The sequence below is a fragment of the Buteo buteo genome, chromosome 17 (genome assembly GCF_964188355.1).
Source record: "Buteo buteo chromosome 17, bButBut1.hap1.1, whole genome shotgun sequence".
Classification (NCBI taxonomy): domain Eukaryota; kingdom Metazoa; phylum Chordata; class Aves; order Accipitriformes; family Accipitridae; genus Buteo; species Buteo buteo.
Window position 1 is genome coordinate 146,496 of NC_134187.1, and position 14,596 is coordinate 161,091.

Sequence of the window (14,596 nt, forward strand, 5' to 3'; positions counted from 1 at the left end):
ACTTCTGAGAGTCAGTAATCCATGAACTACAGCAGCACACAGCTTTCCATACAGAGTTGAAGTTTAGGTGCTGAGCATGATGTTGGTGCCAGGTCTGGCTATAATGCGCAACAGAGTCCTTTAGGAGTGAATATGCAGCTTTTTCATCCTCACAGCATTGTGTTTTCAAACTTGGGGGCACAGGAGACTGGCCAGTCTGGTCCCATTGACACTGATAGAAATTCACTGAAGGCAGTTTTCACTTAACTGCAGTGAATCAGTGTGTCTTCCGTAGCAGCCAGATGTGAAGTCGTACTCAGGTGCTTTTGCCACTGCCCCTCCAGGGATAGTGACAGTGTCATGGAAACATTCAGGAGCTGTGCAGAGTAAAAACTGACTGCCTGAAGCAGTCATGGTAGCCACCTGGGTACTGCTGACATTGTTATAGAGTTTTAAAATTGACCAGGGGAGAAAATGTCATGTGTTCAGAGCACTGTTACCACTTGAGAGACTTCTTTGCGCCAGGAACTTGCTTCAGACACAACTCTTCAGACTTGCCCCACACTGCTACAGCCACCTGCTGATCATATGCCTCTAAGTACCTTAGCCCAGATAGGGATCACCTAGATCTCTGAATTTTTCCCTGATATGTCAAGCCCTGTGTTACACAACACTCTTCAGAACTGGTCACACCCAGCTTGCTTTGTTTTCAGTGCCACTCTTGTTAGGAAGCTCCTGTCAGCCTACGATTATCCTCAGAGAGCTCTTCTATTCTGTTACTGAAAGTCTGCAAATCTCTCTCTCTCAAGGGCTACTGCATTTTTGGAAACACTGGAAATGTCTGCAGAGACTGAAGCCATGTGGAAGACTCTAAGCAGACTGGCTTTGGAAGCTAGACAGCTGCACATTGCAGAGAGGTACAGGAAGCATCTATAACATCTTTCTGGCTTAAACACTGTCTTTGCTGAATCCCTCACAGAAACCAGGGTCTAACTAAAGATGTGACCTTTTTGTGCGGCCTGGAAGATTCACTGCATTGGAGAATTAAGTGTTCTCTATTCTAAGCAATGACTTTGCCCTTTCATCCTAGACAGTAATGCTAGAACTGGGGACAAGAAGACATCACTTTCTAGCATAAATTTTTGCTGACGGCAACCCAAAGCAGTGTATAGCAAGGCTTCAGGGAGCTGACAGGCATCGACAAGCTCAGCGCATCTCTGAAGCCTGGGGAAGTGAAGCATGAGCGCTGGTCCTGTCCATGGCTTCTCCCATGAAGCAGGGCTAGAGGGCACATCTGAACATGGGTCTTGGCAAAATCCTTCTCCTGAAGCAGGGCTACCCCACCTCTCCAGCTTACAGAGCTGGGTCTGCTGCCCAGGTTCTGATTTTCTTTTCTTGGACCAAAAGTGGGCAACAAAACCCAGTTGTTGACTAGCTGCTTTGCTCTTTCCAGGTGCTTTGCAGCTCTGGGCAACATGGCAAAGGCTCAATTTCTGCATGAAACCAATACCATTGCTGACCAGGCAGCTCAAGAGCACGTAAGTCAAACTTTTTCTGCTGTGCAGGGCAGCTGCTTTCCTGTAAACACTTGCATACACATTATCTTCTGTGTCCATGCTCACCAGTATCCTGCTACAGACCAATACGTGGTCGTGTAGAAACTGCTGACATAATCTTTCATCCACGCCTGCCAGGTCCCTCCTCTGGCTAGCCATTTCATATTGCTCCTGTCTTGTCACTTCTGTGATTCTCTTCTGTCTTCTTTAGTTTCTGTAATGACACAGACCCCACCTGCAATCACCTCCCTTGTATCACTCCAGAGCCTGTTCTTTCACTCAGCAAACTGATTGAACTAACTGATGTTGTCTGCAGGGTGGTGATGGTACAGATCATTATCTGGTGCGTGCCCGTTTGGCCATGCTAGACAAGAACTACAAGCTGGCAGAGATGATCTTCCTGGAACAAGTGAGTAAAGGAATAAGGAGCAGAAAAGGTCTCATTTATTTCTAAGCAGAAAGGGTTGTGCCCTGGTGTGAAAGAGAAAAGGAAGGGGTTGCTTATTCCTTGGAGAAGAGTTTTTGCCCTGAAATAGAAGGAGGTATTTCTTGTTCCAAGGTGTAGGATTGCCTTGAGGTGCATGAAGAGGGTGAGGGAGGGTGTATATCCATGTAAAGGGGATGGTACACTTTTTCAAGTGTTTTCTGCACATCTAACCCTGCCCACTATGAGAGCCCAGTGGCAATGTATCTGCTAAATGGAGCCTTCAGGTTGACACTTTTCTCTCTGACACAGAACGCCACAGAGGAGGCCATGGACATGTACCAGGAGCTGCACATGTGGGATGAATGCATTGTGGTTGCCGAGGCAAAGGTACAGAATATAGCTGTGCTGGACTGTGGGCTGGGCTTGCTTGATAAGTCTTCTGGCTGGGAGTCCATTCAAGGTCTGGGTTCTCTTCACCTGCCCTATCAGGACCTCACTTCTGCTTGGAGGGGCTTGCACTGCTATAAGTATGGACCTAGGTGAATAGTGAGGGAGAAAAGCTACTGAAATTGGTTTAGGAGTATCTAGGGCTTTGAAAAAGAATGGATGATTGTAGCATTCGCTACATATCAAGGTGCCACGCTTAGATCACTGGTCGGCCCGGACCAGGGAAAGAGACAGATAACACACACAGTGTGAGCGCCAACTTCCGCCTTTTATTGCACAGTTAATTCCTTTTATACTAACAAGGGGAGGTGGGGTTACAGGTACATCACAAGGCTGCGACTAACCCTCTAACTTTCCGTGACATCGCGAGATCTTCCAAACGTTGAACCCTACAGATGATGCAGTGGTACTCAGGGCTGGCACTGCGGTTTCTGCTAACTGGGCAGCAAAGGATCTGGTGCCATGAACTAGCTGTTCAGAGCCTGCAGGATGAGCAGGACAACATCTTGCCTTGCTCAGGTCAACCAACGCTGCATTTCTCAACAGGGACACCCAATGCTGGATAAGTTGCGTCGGGGTTACTACCAGTGGCTGCTGGATACCCAGCAGGAAGAGAAGGCTGGGGAGGTGCAAGAGGGACAGGGCGACTATCTGGCAGCCATCAGCTTATACCTGCGGGCAGGGCTGCCAGCCAAAGCAGCACGGCTGGCCATGAGCAGGGATGAGCTCCTGACCAATGGGGATGTCATCAATAGGATCTCCACGGCACTGATCAGAGGGGAACTGTATGAACAGGTGAGTGGCCCACCCCACTTCTTTGTGGCATCAAAGCTCTTACCCTGTCCTCTGCATCTGTGAGATACAGGGGGACTTGAGCTGGAAAGTAGCAGATGTAATTCTGTGTTGATAAATTTGCAGTTAATGTTTGGGAGGAAATCCTAACTGCATCCATTATACATGGGTGGGGTCTAGAATTACTGTTATTAGTCAGGAAAAAGATCACAACTCATTGGCGACCTGTCTCCGAAACATCAGCTGAGTGTTCAGTCATAGCCAAGGAGGCCCTTGGGAAGACAGGAACCAACAGGAAAGGAGTTGTGAATCAAATAGAAAACTTGATATAACTGTGAAAATGTACAGTGCTTCGTGATAGTAGAATAAAAAATGGTGGTACAGCTTTCATATAAAGATAGTCTAAATGGAAAAGCTAAGGAAGAAAAACAAAGGAAGTTATGAAGACAATCTGTAGAACCATGACTATCGTTGTCATGGTTTAACCCCAGCCAGCAACTAAGCACCACGCAGCCGCTCACTCACTCCTCCCCCACCCCCAGTGGGATGGGGGGAGAAAATTGGGAAAAGAAGTAAAACTCATGGGCTGAGATAAGAACGGTTTAATAAAACAGAAAAGAAGAAACTAATAACGATAATGATAACACTAATAAAATGACAACAGTAATAATAAAAGGATTGGAATATACAAATGATGCACAGTGCAATTGCTCACCACCCACCGATCAACACCCAGTTAGTCCCCGAGCGGCAATCCCCCCGCCCTCACTCCCCCCAGTTTATATAGTAGGTGTGACATCACAGGGTATGGAATACCCCGTTGGCCACTTTGGGTCAGCTGCCCTGGCTGCGTCCCGTCCCAACTTCTTTTGTCTCTCCAGCTTTCTTGCTCGCTGGGCATGAGAAGCTGAGAAATCCTTGACTTTAGACTGTACATTACTTAGGAACCACTGAAAACATCAGTTATCAACATTCTGCTCATACTGAACTCAAAACATACCACTGTACCAGCTACTAGGAAGACAATTAACTCTATCCCAGCTGAAACCAGGACAATCGTAGAAGGGAAGTGATTCTTCTCTGTCTCTAATAACACAAAAAAATAGTAACTACTTATTATTAGGTGATGGTTTTAAAACAAAAGTGTGTTTTTCACACAGCACATAATCATGTTAATGTAAAAAAGCAGTGCTGAGTCTGACCAGTGTACAGCTTGGTATCCTGGCCAACAGTTGCCTCTTGCAGATGTTTAAGAAAGGAATGTAAAGAACAGGGCAGACAAATAGAGGGTGGTACTTCCCCTGGTGTACTTTTATAGTTTCCAGCAGTTTGCAGACTATAGTGTACCTGAACTGTTTTATTTTTATGTTTAAGAGCTCTTGATAGATTTTTCTTCCATGAGCTTGTCAAATTATTGTTTGAACCACCTGTACTTTTTGATCTACAATGTTGGCTATGAGTTACCCAGTTCAGTTATGTGTTGTGGAAAAAACCCAGTTCTTTTTGCTGGCCTATTTTACGTGCCCTGCTTAAATTACATTTCTCCAGTCTCATTTTGCCTTCAGCATTTTCTGACCATTTTATTTTGACCCAAGAGAATTTTGTGCTTTTCCAAACCTGTCACCTTTTCTTAAGCCTTCAGTTGAAAGAGTAACTGTGGAACTCGTTGCTGCCAGATGCTTTGTTACCAAAAGTATGAATGGTCCAAAAGTGGTTAGACAAATCACGGAGGTAGACTCTGTCAAAAGCTATTAAATGTGATGATGTGAGAGCATCATGACAGAAACTCAGGAAGCTTCTGTGATGCAGATTGTCAGAGACGGATAGATAGAATGGAGGAAAGGCTGGTATATACTTGCTCTGTTCTTACAACCTTTCTCTAGACATGTGCTTTCGCCACCATTCAAATACTGAAGGGAATGAATCTTCGGTCTGCCAGGATGGCCTTTCTTACATTATGTTCAAAGTTCTACAAGCTTTGAACCTCATCCCACCCTGTTGGTCACCACCCTTTCCTACAGGGTAAAAACATGCTGCAAGAGGCTGAGTTTCCCCCTTCACTACTCATGCCCACGGCTCCCATGTGATCATCTGTATAGCAGAGCTCCAAGGGACCATGGTCATAGAAAAGGCTGTTGCTGCACCAGCCACTGTGCAGAGAATGGAGGTTGTCTCAAAAACTCTTATCTTGTTAGAAAGTGGTACCCCAGAAAAACACTTGGGGTATGTCAGTTGGCAGAGAGGACAATGGTTTCAGCACATGCAGTCTTTCCTAGAAGTTCCCTTTATCCCCATGCTCTTGATTAGTGGGGAAGACATAGCTGATGGAGAAGTCCGTGTGGCAGGACTGACAAGCTCTGTACATGGGACTGGTAGGGTACATGATGGTGTGGGGAGATAGTGGCTCTGGAAACTGACAGCTTGTATTTGTCATTAGGCTGGAGACCTGTTTGAGAAGGTTGGGAACCCACGGAAGGCGCTGGAGTGCTATTGCAAGGGCAGTGCCTTCCTGAAAGGTACTGTGCTAAATATGTTCCTCCCCCCATCAATCCCCAGCAGGAGCCTGGGTACTCTGGCCTGGTGGCAACATGAGCTATTGCCCTGGAGCCCAGAGATGCCTACGTGCTCTGAAGCTTCCATGTGTCATCTCATTCAATGTATGTATTTTCACAAAGTTGTACTTGCACACACAGTCCCAGAACAGCATCCTCTTCCCAAGGCCTTGATCGTGCTAATTGCACCAGCATGGATTTGGTCCAGCTTTCCACAGAGTCCAGATTGCTGTGTAGCCTGTTGGAGCTGGAGTGGATTAGACAGTCGCCATTCCCCTCCCTCTGTGCCCCATCCAAGGCCCATGTTCAACTCACAGTTCTGCTTTCTTGCTAGATTCAGTGTAACAGCTATCATGTCCCCTTACAGCAGTGGAACTGGCTCGCCTGGCATTTCCCGCAGAAGTTGTGAAGCTGGAGGAGACCTGGGGAGACCATCTGGTGCAGCAGAAACAGCTGGATGCTGCTATTAATCATTATATCGAAGCCAGGTGGGGGCAGGTGATGGCTGTATAACCAGCAGCAGTATAACCTGGCAAGCTATGAAGTTGATACAGTTTGCTTAAATCAGCAGGGGTTTTTTCCTGAGTAAGCCCCCCTCGACCCTGCTTTGCCAGTGCACCTGGTGCTTATGTGCAGTCTCTGCTGGCCGCAACCATGGATGCCTTCCGCATCTCTCCCAAGGTCTTCATTCCTGATTACTTTTCCCTGCTGTCCTAGTTCTTCATTCTTTCCCCTTAGCTTTGCCAGTTATTCAGATCCAGTCACTTTGGTTTCCCTGGCTTAACGCAGCTGGAGGAGATGGCTGGTGGCTGGCTGTACAGAGTTATGTTTTTGATGCTAGGTGCTCGATTAAGGCCATTGAGGCAGCCTTGGGAGCCCGGCAGTGGAAGAAGGCCATCTACATTTTGGACTTGCAGGACAAACAGACAGCAGCCAAATATTACCTCAGGATTGCCCAGCACTATGCAGCTTTACAGGAGTATCAGGTGAGGCCACAGACCACAGTCATTGCTGTTCTGTGTGTCCCTTGGGACTGCTGAGTATAGTCATTTCCCTACAGGTTGCGGAGGAGCTGTACATCAAAGGAGACCAGACCAAGGATGCCATTGACATGTACACACAGGCCGGGCTCTGGGAACGGGCTCACAAGGTAGAGTCAGAAGCCAAAGCTCCTGGGGACCTCACCCTGCTTCGTGAAATGTCTTTCATCGGGTGGTGGTGGTGCCTTGTGCACCAACACCTGATCAACAAGCACTCTTCCCAAAGGATGCGTGTAGGGGCATCCAGTAGCCAGCAAGAAATCAGTCCCTGGTATTGACATCCTGTCTGTGCCCTTATTTACTTCAGCATCCCTGTGTGGGTGCACCTGTGACAGAAATAGCACTCTCCAGGGGGGTTGGTCCTGTGTGCTTTGATCACGCTGACAAATGACTACCTATTCTCTGCAGAGCGTATAGCATATACATCTGTTTGTAACGGGAAGGAGATTGGTTTTCTCCTTCTCCTTCACTACCATATATCAAGAAATTGCTGTGCGGTGTGCTGTAGTTTCTCCCATGTGTGTTCCTTTTGGCAGCTGGCGATCAAATGTATGAGTCAGGAAGATGTGTCTGTGCTCTATGTAACCCAGGCCCAAGAGATGGAGAAGCAGGGCAAGTACAAAGAAGCAGAGAGGTGAGCATCTTCCTTGGTACTAGTCCAAGACTAAGCCCTGAAAAAATGGCTGTAGTGAGGAGGAGCCCTTTCCTGGGTGGGAACGGAGTTTGGGACTGAGGTTTGGAAAGGTCAGAGGTACTCTCTCCACACGTGGAGACCTAGAGCTGATGTTTCAGAGTTCATAGGAAAAGAAGTCACTGACTATTAATGTGTCTTTGTCCACCAGGACAGAAGGGAGGTCTCATGTAGCAAAGCTGTCTCATGTAGCAAAGGAAGTATGGCAAGGCTTTTCCCCACTGCAGAGTGCTACATCTGATCTGTCATGGTCAGCTGAGGATAAGATACGGGAAGTGGAGTGTTTCCCATCCAGGTTACTAATGTTGCCAGGTCTAGATTAATAACAACACAATAAGGTTAGTAGGTACAGGGACAAACACAGCTGTGTATCTGATGCCATGGTACCTGATCTCAAGGATGCCCAGTACATGAAAGGGGGCATTACAGCTGGTGAAGTCACAGTGGGTTTTATCTTTCTGCTGGCCTATATGAGTAAGTTGAGCTGACATTGTCACGTTACCATCCCAACAGGACTGACAGCCTCAGGTTGGAGGCCAAGATGAGAACAGGTCACAGAAGCCCAGAGGCTCCCTCCAAGTCACAACTCAGGTTGACAAGTGAGGATGGAGGGAATAACTTTGCCCTACTGCGGCTGATAGTGGCATAACAGAAGGGCTCTATCTAAGCAATGTCCAGCCTTGCAGCCTGCAACAGTCATGCTGCACACCAGTCATGCCTTTTGGCAGTGTGCCCAGGACCTGACTTCAGCTGGGCAGAATGCAGGGAGACTGCAGGGACTGGTCATGTCCTCAGCTGAGCCATTTGAATGTGCTTGTGTTCCCAGGCTGTATATCACTGTGAATGAACCTGATTTGGCCATCACCATGTACAAGAAGTGCAAGATGTATGATGAGATGGTTTGCCTAGTGGCCAAGTACCACAAGGACTTACTCAGCGACACCCACCTGCACCTGGGCAAGGTGAGTGCATCTCATGGCAGGGGATCAACTAGACCAGGCAGGGACAAGAGTGTCACTAACTCATTGCCTCTAATTGCAGGAGCTAGAGGCAGAGGGATGCTTACAGGAGGCTGAGTACCACTACCTAGAAGCTAAGGACTGGAAGGCCACAGTAAACATGTACAGAGTGAATGACATGTGGGAAGAAGCTTACAGGGTAATAACCACTTCACAGCTACCCCACTGTGCAGGGATCAGGCTTTGACTGCAGGACCCTGGTAGGAACTGCTCTGTCTCTATTCACTGCAAAATTTGAAGACTTGGCATACACTACCTAGCTTCAGCATTTGACACCGCACTGGAGGCGCTTGCATCTGCTGCTCTGCAGCATTGCACCCCAAAAGTAGGTCTTGGCCCCTAGCTTCTCTGCAGCACTGCCTTCCTCCATTCACTGCTCTGCCCCTGACCACTGCACCATGTTGTACCTCAGAGGTATTGCTCTGCCCATAGCCACTCTAGCAGCTCCACCCCAGCACTGCTCCCCTCCAGTGCAGACACAGATTGCCAGGGGTCACTTCTGCTGACCTAACAGTAGTGTGGGCCATGCTGAGGAGGCAGCAGCCTTCTTTCTGCTCTGCTGTATAAGCCTTTGTCTCACTCTACCCAGACCAGTGGTGGCTACAGAAGGGTTCCTCAGGAGAGAACAGTTGGTTTTGGTGCTCCCTTGCAATGACAAGCGTCATGTGAGAGGGGAGTCCTGGCTCAGCCTGCTGAAGACGAAATGGATGCATTGGGCTCTTCCACTTTCTTTGCTTTGGATAGGTGGCCAAGGCACATGGGGGAGCAACCTCCTATAAGCACGTGGCCTATATGTGGGCAAAGAGCCTGGGTGGAGAGGCAGCTGTGAAACTCCTCAGTAAATTCGGACTTCTGGAGATGGCCATTGACCATGCAGCAGACAGCGGGTAAGCAGGTCCATCAGCCCAGCACTTCTCTCCAATCTGCCTGACCTGAGAAAAAAGGGGTGCCCCAAGATAATTGTATGCATAATAGCTGCAGGTCCAGGATATGGCATGTCTTCCCACCCCACCTGTATGTCTTCACACAGGCATTCCACTTTCTTGACACAGCCTGCTTCCTGTCCACCTGTTAGTGTCTCAAATATCAAGTCAGAGCTGGGCAGGCAAAAGCAGTTTGCCCTTCAGCCTCAGTGGGGTTGCCTTGTGAGAGCCTCTGAACACGGGAGGAGGTATTCCTCATGTTACCATAAGTAACTGCCTGCCAGAAGAGTTTTGGCCCCACTGTGCACCTGTACAGCCATCCGACTGCACTGCCATTCACTGCTGCTCTCTTCCAGCTCTCCCACATCGCTAGGCTCAGGGGAGTCTTGCGACCGCCCCTTAGGGTTGAACCAAGGGCCTCTGGCACTAAGAGCAAGTGTGAAGGAGCTGAATTTCCTTAGTGGGGCCTCTAAAAGCTCCTGTTCTCTGGTCAGGAACAGGAGAAATGGGCAGTGCCCACTCACTCGGAACCCTCTGTATTCCCTTCTCTCCTCTCCCGGTGTCTTGTGCTCTACTTGATATCTTGTGCTTAGTGAAGGCGTCCCCTCACAGTGCATAGTCCTGCTCTCGCCCCATTTTCTCTTTCATTGCAGGGTCTTTGAATTTGCTTTTGAACTGGCCCGCCTCTCCATGAAGCAGAAGATGCCAGAGATCCACTTGAAGTATGCCATGTTCCTAGAAGATGAGGTAATTTTACCCCTGGAGTAGGTGGGAGTTCTCTGGTCGCTCAGGTAATTGAACAGTTGTCCTTAAGGGCTGCTGCAGCAGGCACTTTTATGGCTGCAGTCACTGCTCACCCAAAAGACTCCACGATTACAGCCCCAAGTTTCCACACACATCTTTTTTTCACAAATCGTCTCTGCCTCATGGTAATAGAGGAGGTCATGTGATGGTATCAGGGCAGGAAGGCATAAAAGCAGGTTGTTTCCTCTCTCCTAGGGCAAATTTGAAGAGGCTGAAGCCGAATTTATTAAAGCTGGGAAACCCAAGGAGGCGGTGCTGATGTATGTATCATTCCCCATCCTGGCCTGCTCCATCTCCTCTCCCTGTATGATGCCAGCCTGGTTGCTTCTCCAGCATTGGTCTGCTCCTTGCCATCCTTGTTACATCTCATGTTGATTTCCCTAGGTTCGTGCATAACCAGAACTGGGATGCTGCACAGCGTGTGGCTGAAGCTCATGACCCAGACAGCGTGGCTGATGTGCTCATGGGACAGGCACGTTTTGCCTTTGAGCAGAGAGAGTTCCAGAAAGCAGAGGCGTTCCTCTTGAGAGCACAGAGACCTGAGCTGGCCATAAAGTACTACAAGGTGAGCGCAGACTGTAGCAACATCATTGCCTTCTCACTGGACAAGAATCCAGTTTGGATGGAGGAGGAGTGAAATCCATCTCCCAGCTCTCCCTGTCAGCTTAGTAGCCAAAGAGAAACCATTTACTCAGGTGGTTCCTAGTAGAACTTAATTCTGGCCTGCTCTTAGAAGACTGAACCGGTAGAGCTATCACAGCATAGCTTAGCTCTCTCACAGCTCTGGGAGGAAGTAGCCTGCCAGAATTTGGATGGTCCTCAGGGATAGCACGAGTGGGTGCATTTGGAAACTGTAACTGCCCATTCCACAGAGGTAGCTAGGATGGATGAGGACTTTTCCTCTGAGGTAGCTTGGGTGAATGGACAGACATAGGTGCCATTTTGGGGAAGGAAAGAATTGGATGGTGCTGCTGTGGTTGTTTCTTCCAGTGGGTCCTCTGGCAAGATAACATGAGAGGCTAGATGTGTTAATGCCAGGAGTGGGGGGCATCCTGGTGAACTGGTGAAAATTTCTCCTCCCCATTGTGCTTGTGCAGGAGGCTGGCATGTGGAGCGAAGCCCTGCGGATCTGCAAGGAATATGTGCCTAGTCGGCTAGAAGAGTTACAGGAGGAGTGCGGCAGGGAGGCTGCCAAGATGGGCTCCACGTAAGGAATGCTGTGGTCAGGTTGCAGAGAACAGACAGGTAGCTCTTCCCATAGGCCATTGTGCTGATGCCTCACAGAGGTAGCCTGCTGGGATCCCTGACATCCAGTTGTTTCCTTCTTGAGGACCCTGGAGTTCTTACTGCATAGGTTTCCTAACATCCTTCCTCCCTGCTCTGGGAGACTCCAGGCTTATTCTCACCATCCAAGGTCTCCCTGATGTCTTCTTGCCACTCACAGATCTCCGAGGTCTCTTGTACTGTCAGTGCATCTCCCCAGGGTCCTTAATCAATTCTCTCCTCAGCACTGGCTGTATGCATTCCTTGTCACAGACTCAGCCCCTTCTGAGGTGCCTGGCTCACCTCTGCTGTGCACCTCCCTGCCCATGCCCTACACACTGTCTACAGGATCTCTGTGGCAGCATCCCAGTCTTGCTCACAGCCTACATACCTCCCTACAGAGGAACAGAAGGGCTGCTGGAGCAGGCACGGGAGTGGGAGCAGGCTGGGGAATATGCCAGGGCGGTGGACTGCTATCTGAAGGTGCGGGATCCCAGCAACAGTGTCCTGATGGAGAAGTGCTTGCTGAAGGTACAGTTGGAGGCTATGATTCCCTTCATATGCTCTGCTGTCTAGGAGGTGTCCCACAACCTGCAGTGCATCCCAGAGATACCTCAATCACTAGGTGACTGCCTTTTCTGCTTCTCCTGGTCTATGTCCGCCAGCCTTTGGGTTGTGTTCTTGTTTGTACTTTTCACTCATACCTGTGCCCCTGTACCAACTTTGGCAACAATTATGTCCTTGTCTGATCTTCTCCCATGTGAAATTAGCTGGGCTTTGCTTCTCTGAATTGCTGAAGTGGGCTGTCATTTCTTCTCCCCTTCCCCCATAGTTCAAGTGCTCCTGACTCTCAGTCTTTTAGCTGGGACTGAGCTCTTCCCAGCTTCATCCCTCTCTCAAACAGCTTTTATCACTTCTGTCAATTTCTCTTCACAGGCTGCTGAGTTGGCCATTAAATTCTTGGGTCAGTCACAGAGCCTGGAGGTGACGCGGACTGTGGCTCCTCAGCTGGTGGCAATGAAGAAATACAGTGCGGTGAGGTCTGGCTCCTGCCCCCAGACTACTGAAGAAGCAGTGACATAGGAAGGGAGAGCTCTATCCAAGGGAAAGAGGCCAGGTCACATCCTGGGGTGATGGGTGGATGGGCCTATGCAGAGTTAGGCAGCACAGAGTCTTCGAGGAGGAGGAAGGAGGGGAAGGGATCAAGTCCTGGAATAGTGTGAGAGAGCCAGGCTTTGGGAAGAGACTTTCTGTTGTTGCTGTGTGCTGGTCACTTCCAACAGCAGCAGCTCCAGCCTGGGCTGCAGGGTGCCGTTGGGGTTTCATCTCTCATGGGACTGTCTCTGGCCCTGCAGGCAGCTGAACTCTACCTCAACTTGGACCTCATCCAAGAAGCTATTGATGCCTTCATTGAAGGGGAGGAATGGAGCAAAGCCAAGCGTGTGGCCAAGGAGTTGGACCCCAGGTATGCCCCAAACTTGTCAAATTATACTCTTCCTGCTCCCTCTGCCACCTCTAGAGGATCCCGTGTCCTGTTCTGCTGCCCCAGGTTCCTTGGATTCTCCCCACAGTGGCCTTGCCATGCTCAACAGGGCACATTCTCCACAGCTGCCCTTCCCAAGCCATTTACCATCCTGACACTTTTCTATTGCCACACATCCCATGGAAACAGTTATCCCCTTTTGTCCCATCCCTATCCCTATCTCCCTTTCCCTTGACATAATCCTGTGCATGCATTTCTTTCTGAAAGTCCTGTGATCCCTTTCTCTCTCCTCACACATTATATTGCAAAGAGCTGCCTAGGCCCTTTCTTTCCCCTCTATCTATGCTTCCAGCAGCAGGCCAGAAAACATGGCACAGCTGTAAGTCCTCTTTTTCCCAAAGTAGACAAAGTTGAATCCAGCCTCTGCACTGATGCAAGACACTATTTATCTTGCTGCCTACTAAGATTCTTTCTACCCATTAGGTCAGAGGAGTATGTGGACCAGCGTTACAAGGAGTATTTAAAGAACCAAGGAAAGGTAGATTCGGTAGGTATTTGGGATGTCTCACAGGCTAGGGAGTGATGTCAGGATCTGTGCAGATCCTTGGAGCCTTCCTCATGGGGCTTTTGCCTGAGTATGCCCACAGGTGAGGAGTGTGTATGTGCCTATGAGTTATGGTTTCTGCATACCAGATGGGTCACACTGGATCTGTGCTTCCATACTATAGAATGGGAGGGACTGTGTGTATGTGAAGAAAAGACCTGGGTGGGCTGATGCCTGCCTTGATGCTGGTAGGCAACCTTGCCTGCACAGTGAACTTATGGTTGTTTCCATCCCCAGCTGGTAGGAATAGATGTCATGGCTGCTTTGGATATGTATGCAGAGCAGGAGCAATGGGAGAAGTGCCTGGAGGTTGCAGCTAAACAGGTGAGTGTCTGTGTGAGTCCTCAGGAGACAAACATGGGGTCCTGGCTCTCTGAAGCAGGGGCAGCAGGAATGAGTGGGCAGAGCAAAGCAGTCATTTCTGTGTGGAGCACGGGGGGTCACTGCAGCAGCTCAAAAACCACCTCTCCACTGTCCTCATCTTAGATAATGAGGCCTAGAAGGGAAGCATTAGAACCCAGGAGCATATTGGGTTTAAATTTTGTGATTAATGGAGCATTGGAAAAAGCTAAATGAGTTGTTTGGGCTGGAAGTAATTGGTACCATGGAAACAGACAGACTTGCAAAAGAAAGCCTTCTTTCTACGTGTTCTTTAGAGGCCTGGTGTCAGTAGAAATGAGACATCCTTGTCGTGAAAGCAAATTTGACATTTTTTCATTTTTACTGACCTAAAACTAGCAAAATTACCTCAGCAGAATAATAAAAATAGAGAAAAGCAAAATGAAACTGGTTTACAGTGCTATTCCAATGCAGTAACAGGAGGAGAAAGCTCTAGATTACCAGGATCTACTTTGAGAGTTTGTTTGGATTCAATGATTATTGTTTGGTTATTGGGTAGTCGTTATTGATTGGTTATTGATTCAATGGTTATTGATAAAGGAGCTAAACTAAAGGCAGGCGTGATTCTTTGAAGTGAGGCATTGCTTCAGATCAAGTTACAGGGCAGCCCCTGGCAA

General features: G+C 48.7%; 1 protein-coding gene across 1 annotated transcript in view; it reads left to right on the forward strand.

The window, feature by feature from the left end:
* Positions 1-14,596, forward strand: part of IFT172 (intraflagellar transport 172) — a 39,276-nt gene that overhangs the window by 16,572 nt on the left and 8,108 nt on the right. The window contains exons 18-39 of the mRNA XM_075048776.1: positions 789-896; positions 1,433-1,517; positions 1,852-1,944; positions 2,272-2,349; positions 2,956-3,204; positions 5,639-5,717; positions 6,121-6,241; positions 6,595-6,739; positions 6,814-6,903; positions 7,330-7,427; positions 8,311-8,446; positions 8,526-8,642; positions 9,248-9,390; positions 10,080-10,173; positions 10,426-10,490; positions 10,615-10,795; positions 11,328-11,437; positions 11,895-12,024; positions 12,430-12,528; positions 12,849-12,958; positions 13,460-13,523; positions 13,818-13,904. Coding sequence (XP_074904877.1) covers positions 789-896; positions 1,433-1,517; positions 1,852-1,944; positions 2,272-2,349; positions 2,956-3,204; positions 5,639-5,717; positions 6,121-6,241; positions 6,595-6,739; positions 6,814-6,903; positions 7,330-7,427; positions 8,311-8,446; positions 8,526-8,642; positions 9,248-9,390; positions 10,080-10,173; positions 10,426-10,490; positions 10,615-10,795; positions 11,328-11,437; positions 11,895-12,024; positions 12,430-12,528; positions 12,849-12,958; positions 13,460-13,523; positions 13,818-13,904 — 2,482 coding nt within the window. The remainder of the gene's footprint in view (positions 1-788; positions 897-1,432; positions 1,518-1,851; positions 1,945-2,271; positions 2,350-2,955; positions 3,205-5,638; positions 5,718-6,120; positions 6,242-6,594; positions 6,740-6,813; positions 6,904-7,329; positions 7,428-8,310; positions 8,447-8,525; positions 8,643-9,247; positions 9,391-10,079; positions 10,174-10,425; positions 10,491-10,614; positions 10,796-11,327; positions 11,438-11,894; positions 12,025-12,429; positions 12,529-12,848; positions 12,959-13,459; positions 13,524-13,817; positions 13,905-14,596) is intronic.